Source organism: Necator americanus, chromosome III (genome assembly GCF_031761385.1).
Source record: "Necator americanus strain Aroian chromosome III, whole genome shotgun sequence".
Taxonomy (NCBI): Eukaryota; Metazoa; Nematoda; class Chromadorea; order Rhabditida; family Ancylostomatidae; genus Necator; species Necator americanus.
Genome location: NC_087373.1, coordinates 34,693,344 through 34,703,170, shown reverse-complemented (window position 1 = coordinate 34,703,170; position 9,827 = coordinate 34,693,344). Strand labels below are relative to the sequence as shown.

Below are 9,827 nucleotides of genomic sequence, written 5' to 3'. Positions count from 1 at the left end.
AACGAAATATTTAAAGAAATTTTAGAGAGTTCATATTCAATCGCGAAGTATAGCCGGGTCAAAACGACATGAAGCACGGTCGTGGGCGTAATGGTTGGAATCTAGAGGGGATCTTCCCTGACACTATTGCTCGCTGTAGTCCCACGTCGATTCCAACCGCAACCTCCACCGCACCGCTTCGATCACAGCCGCTTACGCAACTGCACCGTGCCTCATGTCGTTTTAACCCGACTATCACCGAACCACCCGTACGTATTCTTGGGATCGATACGGGCTGAGATCCGTAGGGTATTAGCACACGACGAAGAGAGAGGGTAGACGCGCCAATAAGTCAATGATAATAAGTGAAAGATCAAAATGCGAGACCTCAGCATTGGGAAGGGTTTTCATTTTGAATTATGCTGCCAAAAAGTAAACATGCAAACACCTTTTCAACTGTTGCTACTACAAGTGTTCGCATGATATCATATTTTCCGTATTTATCTTACCGCTATCGTTCGTAAGTTAGTGTCATCACATGTTTTTTTTTTTTTGTTTGTTTGAAGAAAGTATTTCTCTTCCGTTTCTACCACTGATATTTCAAGCAAGCGCATTTTGTATGTGTTTGTGTGATCTTAGTTGTACCGTTGAAAGAACCTATGGCTTCTATCAACTCTCCCGCGAGTGTGATATGGTGAACTAGTTCAGTTCAATTCAGTTCAACTTCCTAAAGTATTCTAAATATCTCTTCAACGTTTCTGCTCCTTCTTGTGCTGTTTCTTTTTGTTGAACTGATTGATTGTGATTTTTTTCCTGAGAAATTGACATGTTTCTCATAGAATTTAACAAATGCGATACATTCATGGCAGAATTATTGTGAGATGCTTCGATACAGTATCCAGATCGTGCGCCTCTATTTCCATAAGTCGTCGTCGTTTTGGCAGTTTTCACTATAACCAGTCAATTTATTTCCTTTTGCTGATCAATGCAATTTCTTGCATCTTCAACAGCTTTTGCGTCTGATGCAGCTTTAGTGATTGGATCTGTTGGATCACCGCCTTGAATATCAGCATGAAGATTATAACTGGAATCATCTAGCATGTCTTTTGCGCGGATGTACCTGCAATGAGGTACAAGCATTTCTATTAAGGAAATTGCTAACATATAACTTCATAGCGAGATCACATTCAAGAACAATTAGAAAGTGTATGATGTTTTTCTATATTCGGTAGTTGAAACAAATTAGGCTAGAGTGGATCAAATCAATCAGATTAGCAATTGTCAGATTCATAATACTTTAACCGGGTAGGAGGGACGTGAAGTATGGTGCAACTGCGAAGGGGTTCGCGCAGTTGCGATCGACGCGAGACTTTCACGCATGTTGCAACCAGACTACACATATTAGTGATGGTCCCACCTCGAGCCCAGCTGCTGACTACTTCGCAACTGTACCACTTTTCAGGCTAAAGTAAAACACCGTTTTCTTTGTTTTCTCTGTGTAAAATGGTATCTATAGTAGTGTCAAAACGACACGAAGCACGTACGCAATTGCGTACGCGGCTTCTCTTGAGGCGATTCGGTGGAGCGTAGCGGCTAGGAGTGTGGTGAAACCCTTGCTGGGACCACCTATCACTGCAGTTTGCGACGGTCCCAACTCGACTCCACCTGCTGCCTCCACCGCGCCGTTTCGGGCGTGCGTGCAAATGCGCCGCAACTACACTCGTGATTCATGTCGTTTTGACCCGACTATGGAAATTTCGAGAAGTGGATATGAGACAGGAACGAAAGTTTATGTGAAAGTAATGTGTTATTTAACATCAAAAGTGGATGCATTCACAGTACAAATGAACAGTGAACAGGAGTCTAACCTCTCTCTACGACTCTAATAGCTCTATCACAGATAATATATGTGTAAGAAAAAAATCCCGTTCTATGTTAACTTGCACACTTTTTAGGCGTAGTAACCAATGTGTGAAGTGGGTATCTTGTCGTCCTGTAGTTTGAGAACCATTAAAAAGGTAAATGGACGGAAGAAAAACAAAAGACGAAGGCAAAATGAGATCCAAAGGCAGCTGGGGAGGGACACTCAACGCTGCTCTACTTGAACTGTACTTCTGAACGCTAAACATCTGTAGAGCAGAAAACCGTTCATAAATGACAAATGTCTGTTCTATTTGAGAAAGTGATAGTTCATCAAACGACTCGACTATTCATCAGTGGAAGTGAACAGCTAAGTCAGTCGGCTCCTTAATCACCACGAATCTGAGGTGGTGCAGATTTCAGGTGGAGTATTCGTATACAGGATGGGAGACTACGGAGAGGGGGGTGATTCCGTCCATTTCTTCCTAATTTCCGTAAAAAACGGCTCGGAAGATACGGCTTCATTCGTTTTGGCGCACCCTTTTTTACAAGAGGTTCGATTGGAGCGCGCCACCAGTCTTGTGCGACGCCGCATATTCCGGGCCGTTTTTTACGGCAATTAGCAAGAAATGGACGGAATCACCCCCCTCTCCATAGTCTCCCATCCCGTATACGAATACTCCACCTGAAATCTGCACCACCTCATATTCGTGGGGTGATGCCTTTAAACCTAAGCAGTAATCTTCGAGGATTCATGACATGTAAGCTAAAGCTACTAAGACAGAGTTAAAACATCAGTAGTTCTTGACCTATCTTCTTTTGTTTATCTAAGTATCTTTAGCCTGCATTTCTTCGAGGATAACGCTAGGCTATAGGGCCCGATTGACTTAGTAATGAGCTGTCGATTGATGAACTATCGCCTTCTCAAATGCTTTTCAAACGAGAAACCCATTTGTCACCTGAAGGCAGCGTACCACGAATCTGACGTGGTATGGATTTCCCATGAGAAATTTCTATACAGCGTCGTAGTTTGCAGAAAACCAGGTGTTTCGACTCATCTCTCCGTAGTTGCGGTCAAAAACGGCCCTGAGGGCGGCTTGCGTTGCAACGCGCCACACTTGCGCACGCGCCGCATCAACGAGCGAGCCTTCGAGGATTAATAGGGGTTCCTGCACCAGCCTATTCAAGTTAAACTAATGAATACACTACCGAGGGAAACGGAACGTGTGCATAGAGGCGTGCTCTAATGCATCTCGTAGAAACTAAAACGATTCCAATGCGTTTCTTACGACGATCACGAAGAAGTGAGCTACGACTTCGTGTAGAACCTTTCCATGAGAGATCCATACCACATCAGAATCATGATGCTGCTGCCTTTAAGAACTGTTTTTGTGATCGATAGACGTTTTACGGACAAAAGTAGAGCTCAATTACAGCAGCGTTGAGTGCTTTCCCCCTCCCAACTACGTTTGCACCCAAAATGATTTGCGGCAAATTATCAAAGGGAAGTAGCTTCCAGTCAAGATGTTATTCCCCATGATTCCACTGATATTTTGCTTTGTCCCCCAATAACTAACGCTATTTTTCTTGAAAAGTACCGTCATGTAGTTAAATTTGAGTAAATTTGATGTGAATTCTTCTATCACCACACCTGCTCACGTATTCCCTGCCGTGCGGTCCTTTGCTTGAGTAACTGGACATCATTGGCGTCGATGATTCATAGATATCCGGACGCCACTTCCTCAAGAGGTAGATCCAAGCTGATATTTCCGTATTATTATCCATAACTATCTTAAATCTTCAATATTTGTTGGACTTATGCACACAGTAACCATCAAAATGAATAAGAGTTCTTACCGTTTCTACTTGACGCCAATACAGAGTTGGGTAGGCTTCTAAAGCATCCAGTATTTTTAATTTTATGTCATCGACTTCGTATACTTCTCCTTGTATTTGCTGGAATGAAATTTTATAGTGAACGAATGAAATGGAAGCGAATGGGTCCTCGTGACCGAAGAGAGAACTAGGAGTGTACAAGTGATGGTTTAGCTGATAAAAGTGGTCTTGTTCCTTCTCCTTCCCTTTTCTATGGAGCCGTTTCGCGTCAGACGTTTCGTTAATATAATCGGGTCAAAATGACGCGAAGCTAGATTCAGTTGCGTAAGTGGCTACGATCGAAGCAACGCGGTGGTGCGTTGAAGAACCTTCGCTAGCACCATCCATCGCTGCAGCTCGCGATGGTCCCACGTCGATTCCAACCGCCATCTCCACCACGCCGCTTCGAGCGCAACCGTTTACACAATTGCACCGTGCTTCATGTCGTTTCGACTCTACTATATATGTTGTCGGGGAACGCTTCTAAATAAGAAAAAACAAATCATCGAATAGTTTTCTATAGTAGAGTCAAAACGACATGAATCACGAGTGTAGTTGCGGTGCATTTGCGTGCACGCCCGAAATGGCGCGGTGGAGGCAGCAGTCGGAACCGAGTTGGGACTGTCGGAAATTGCAGCGTTGGGTGGTGCCAGCAGGGGTTTCACCACGTTCCTAGCCGCTACGCTCTACCGAAGCGCCTCGAGAGAAGCCAAGTACGCAATTGCGTACGTGCTTCACGTCGTTTTGACCCGAATATATGAACGGGCGTGTTCAATTCTGATTTAGTGTGCAAAATACTGTGAGGAGACACTTACGTGTAGAGTGGCGCGGGTTCTGAGGGCAGCATTTGGGGAGGTTTCCGATGTTTGTTCATTCCATTGATACAGGTAATGTTTTAGACTTGTATTTTCTAGGATGGTGAAGATCTTTAACAAATGTAGAAATCATAGACTTCAGCTCACATAACGAGGCAATTTCTTGATTGCTTTGACCCGACTGTAGCACCAAGCATTGGAATTAATTGATTTTAATAGTTAATCGCTACACCTCATATGTAAGCTATAGCACTTATGTTTCCCTCATGACAGAGTTGTGATTTCGAGCGGGGAAGTGTTGAGAGTGGGGTAGAGAGTGTATCAACTACAGAAAGTGCGAGTTGCTGCTGGAATGTTGCGTTTCCCCAAACGAACATTGGTGAATCCAACTAAAAATAATTACTAAGCTCTTAGAAAAGAAATAGATATCTTGCAAAAGAAGTCTTTTGTAAATTCTCTTCCTTTTAACCGCAAAATGAAACGCTTATTAGCTAATGTTGATTTTATCTTGAAGTCTTAATATGACTTTAAAAAAAGAAGAACATAAGCAGGTGAAAAGACTTACGTGTCCTTTCCCCGGCTCGTTAATTACGAATGGAATGTTATATTTAGATCCAATAACAAGCGGATACGGCATTTTTGTGCGTCCCACACCAATGAAACGATATTTTCCTTCTGTTTCGCTGATTACGTTAGCATTTGGTTCACCTCGTTTTAGAGTTCCATAGACGAATACTCGAGTAGGAAAACTGATGGTCATACCTTAATAAATACAATTAATTCTACTGTGATACATATACTTACGTACTTACAAATGTGATCATTTGTGCAAATGCGGACTTGCATAACGTCTGCAGAATTGCGTGACGCTTGAGAACTTGTTTGGAAATGTCACCATCGATTAGCAGAGTGTTGTTGCATAAAATGAAGTGGAGCTGCTATTAAGAATGAGTTCAAACAGGTGTTAAAAGAAATTCGAATCGTGGAGTTCGAATTCGAGAGATTCGAAGCGATCGGGAAGTACAGTAGAGTCAGAACGACATGAAGCACGATCGTTAACGTAACGGTTAGAATCCGCAGGGGATCCTTCCTGGGACCATTGTTCGCTGCAGTTTGCGATGGTCCCACCTTGATTCCAACCGCTATCTGCACCGCGCCGTTTCAAGTGCAGGCGCTTACGCAACTGCACCGTGCTTCGTGTCGTTTTGACCCCACATAACTTCGCATGATGGTTGATGGGATCTGAACCTACTGTATGTGACCTGGTTAGTAGGTTAGTGCAGTAAGTTAGCAGAGGAATGGGACAAGGGTAGCTTATTAATGCTCACCGAATCCCTGTCGAGGACAGTTCTTGTGATTCAACACCTCTCGCCCTACTTACCGGTTTCAGCCTTCACTCTGCGTGCGTTTTTGTTTTGTTCCCAAAATGCATGGTGTTGCGGGCGTTGTTCGAAAGATGTAATGTTGATTAAACAAAAAATGACGTCAATACTGTAGCTTTTATGGGAACGGAATTTTCAAAAGAGCGCTTTAATAACTTTGGAGAAATAAGAACAACTTCGTATAACGAAGAGAATTTTCAGTTTTCCGAAGGAAATCGAAACCTAGCCGGAATATAACATTTTTTTCTAAGGCTTATCACAGAGTCTGTTGTTACCATAAAGGAAATAAAACAAAAAGCTTCGAGAATATATAAAATGGTGAACTTAAAGAAAAGAAAAAGAATTAGTGACGCAGAAAATTGTGCTCTGACTGCCTTTGACCGCAAAAAAGTGCAATAATCAATCTTTGCCTATTAGTTATCGGCTAGGCGAAGATAAGGGAAATACGACCGCTACGTAACGCTAAGAAATTTGTTCTAGGTTTCAAATCCTTGCAAGTAGTCTGATAACCTGGAATGAGTGCTTGGGACTAACAGCACTAACGATCACAGAATCCGAATGCAAATTAAATTAAATATTAAATTATATAGATGTTCAGCATTGCGAACAAAGATATCGAAAAGGAGACGTTCGTACTTCGCTAAGTAACTAACTAACGCTAACTAAGTTCGGAGCGGGACCAACAATCACAAGCTTAGAAATTTCATGCCACTACGAAAATTTCAATCCCCTTCATATTTTTGCCATTTTTTTACCTTGGCTACATGTTAAAAAGCACAATGGAACTGTTAACTATGCATTTTCGTTTTCTTTTGCTCTTATAGTGCTTATGTGACCATTGACGGAAATAATATCCAAGGATTTTTGGATGCAATTTTGCGTGAACTAATGCGGTGTTGCAGAAATCTTTGGATGCGCCGGCGGGCTGGATCTATCGTACATTGTTTACAATGGTCGAAATATCACTAAATAGTGCTTGTTATGCTCCTTGCAGTTTAAAATACCAGCATGGGTCATATTCTTGTTTTTACTATTAGTTACTCCTGACATAAAATTCCAGAAACGATGGCCAAGGGATCCAGAATTGTCGTCTGCGTTCTCAGATTCTTCTCGAGTTTTTATGTAAACTTCTGTTCTGATTTTGAAGCACAAAAACTTCAAAGGAATCTGTATGGGTGTGGTACTGTAACGCCACATGATATGCAGAGGTTCTCGGGCATGATGGAATCGAGAGGGCTGTCCGAGCGCCTTTAAGAGGGCGAAATTCGCCTTATTTCCATATGGAACTTCTACTATTTATTAAATGCGCTCTGACTTTGGGATCTCGTTGTTCGGTGGTCCACTACAGCATGGAACAAATGTTTATTAAACTTCAAGATGTATTGAAGGAAACTCGGTGCTTGTTCACTCACCACATCAAACAAAATTCTTCGAAGAGTCTGGTTGGACTGCTTAACCCTGTAGTAGCCGCGATTAGTATTATTTTCTGATCTATACCATGTTCAAGATTTTCACCCATCTTTTTTCTCGCATTTTTGGTAGTTGTGGAGCGATCAACGTTGTCGTGTTGAATATTAACTTAGAGTCTACCTTCTATCTTCTTCATTACCACTCCAACTTATAGATGATCGCATCATTTTCTGGTGGAGTTCGGCAGTCTTTGCGAAATTTGGCTGTGACGTCTTTTCGTACGGTGAGATTTACTATTTAAAGCGATTTAGCCCATTTTGTAAGCATCACTATAGTCTTCCGTTCAACGCTTACTATTTACTTTCATATGAAAGGATAGGGTTTTTGCAATCTCTGAGCTTTTTTGTTTTTAAATTGAAAATTGTTTTTAAAACTGTCCAAAGGTTACTTTCGTTGAGTTCTCCTCAGTAGAAATATTTTCTGTGTTGTCGGTTTCCACCAATCTTATGTTTAGGTGCGCACAGTTCCTTCGTCAAGTGCATCCGCGTCGAACTCAATGATTTCAACTCCAGAATCGGTGATGCCAGACAAGCTGTTCAGGTATTGTTCCTTTGTTCCTTATTAGTCAACTTTCTGTGAACTTTGTATTCTTGATCTTTAAATCAATTTGACAACTTCTAGTCTTCTCTGTGCTTCTCCAATTTCAGAGAAGAAAAAAATCCTCATTTTGCAATAAATTCCTTCGTTCCCAAAATTTTATTGTCTATTCCAATGATTTTACGCTACAATCCAGTTTGCTAGGATTGGTGATTCTTGTAGGTCTCGACAAAGACAATCTTGAAATGTTTTCAAATCGCTATAATAGGGGGTGAAAGGTGAAAGAGGTGTAGCTCAGGAGGTGCAGCTCAAGTGATAAGGATCCCTTCGCCAACCGTCCAAAGGGAAGGGGGTCCTTTTGCCAACCGTCCAAAAGAACGCATCTATGATCGCTACTCGAAATTTCACGACAGGAAAGATATGATGTGAAAGGTCCTACATATAACAGAAAGGGTGGCGAACATTGTTGGTAGGTGCGGATGTTATCGCGAACGGTAAGTTAAGACTTGGTTATTAAATCTTTGAGGTAGAAAGACTCGACGTAACGTAGACGTAACTTCATACAAATACGGGACTGCAACCACCGTCTATTTTGTTCGTTTTCAGTTCGATAGAGTTGGAATACCGCGGTCACGATCCGGAAGTGCTGAAATCCTACACAAAGTTCCTCGAGGTAGGTAGGTTCAGGCAGTTTGAAGTCTAGATTTCTCCCCTGAGCGAACGAGAAAAGCGTTTCCGAGTGCTATGATGTTTTTTTTTTTCGTATGCGGAAGTGAAAATAAGGTAATCAGGTGCAAAATGAAACAAAACAAGATATGGTAGGATTTGGTGGTATGTTTTGCTTCATGACCCGGAGAAACCTGTAGGGAAACTCTTGTCGAGCGATTTTGTGTAAAGATTACAGGAATTTTCAGCTTCCCTTATTGTGAGTTCACGGACTTTTCCGACAGATTTACAGTTCTTTTCGCTGTACGAAGATTTACTCTCCAATAGTATTTTCTTATGCGTGATCTGAACTTCTTACCTATTTACAGTCTGTATGTACGCACCTGAACTTGACACGTGGTCGGTTTGAGGTTTTACCATATGTTCGGTGGATTCAACCTGCGCTGCGGTCGAAATTCGTCCACAAGAAGTATAAACTGCATTACGAAACGCGAACTCATATCACAAAGTTTGAGGTGAGCAATTGACGCACATCGTTTTACAAGCATATTGTGTATTTGTGTATAGTTTTTTCTGGTTATATCAGCAGATATTGTCAATTTAGAGGGATTTGCAGAAAGTGCGCTCTCTTTAAATTGATTTTTTACTACTTCTTGTTTTTTTCTAGAATTAGTTTCCTTCATCATCTTATGGTCGTTGCGTATCTTTTTCTTATATCTTATTTTGCATACGTCAAAATTTTTTCGGATTAAAATGAAATTTTGGTGCCCTTTCCTTCAATTTTTCTTTTATCATGTTCGTTAAGGTGTGATCTCTGCGAAAACAGTACAGATAGAATCACTATGCACTTTTGGACGAATCCAATAGGAAATAGGCTGAATAGTTCCACATTTCGGTTGAACGCGCATAACATTTGTTTAGTTTTAGAGTAAAATAACTTATCACGCTTATAAATTGGATAATAGTGTCGATCTATGAGTACATTAGAGTTATGCACTCACGAATGGGTGGTACTTTTGTGTTAGAACCACTAGCACTTTAATTGGACTACGTTAAGTCATGTGCTCTTTTTTTCAGGTCAAAAACCTTACTGGAAGCACTGCTAGCACATTCCTAGAATACATCCAACGAAATATCCCCGAAGGTGTAGGAATGCGTGTTGGATACGTGGAAATGCAGCCCTTACCGCAAACAATCAAACCTAAGCAATAAGTCAGTGCTTAAAAGGTCAAATTGTATTGTT

General features: G+C 41.4%; 2 protein-coding genes across 4 annotated transcripts; one reads left to right on the top strand and one right to left on the bottom strand.

Moving 5' to 3' along the window:
- Window positions 1-939: 939 nt before the first annotated feature.
- Window positions 940-5,427, bottom strand: RB195_011925 (uncharacterized protein; the record flags this gene model as incomplete). Of its 3 annotated transcripts, XM_064193551.1 has the most annotated exons (6): window positions 940-1,099; window positions 1,928-1,972; window positions 3,491-3,630; window positions 3,697-3,795; window positions 5,095-5,291; window positions 5,370-5,427. In XM_064193551.1, the coding sequence occupies 6 exons, from the start codon at window positions 5,425-5,427 to the stop codon at window positions 940-942; spliced, it is 699 nt and encodes a 232-aa protein (XP_064051132.1). The 3 variants fall into 3 exon arrangements, with proteins under 3 accessions (XP_064051132.1, XP_064051133.1, XP_064051134.1); XM_064193550.1 differs by lacking the exon at window positions 1,928-1,972; XM_064193549.1 differs by lacking the exon at window positions 1,928-1,972 and having other exon boundaries at window positions 5,342-5,375.
- A 2,108-nt stretch (window positions 5,428-7,535) lies between these two features.
- Window positions 7,536-9,796, top strand: RB195_011924 (uncharacterized protein; the record flags this gene model as incomplete). The annotated part of the gene is made up of 5 exons (XM_064193548.1): window positions 7,536-7,604; window positions 7,836-7,921; window positions 8,525-8,591; window positions 8,953-9,099; window positions 9,662-9,796. 5 exons carry the CDS (start codon window positions 7,536-7,538, stop codon window positions 9,794-9,796), a joined length of 504 nt encoding a protein of 167 aa, XP_064051131.1.
- Window positions 9,797-9,827: the final 31 nt, after the last annotated feature.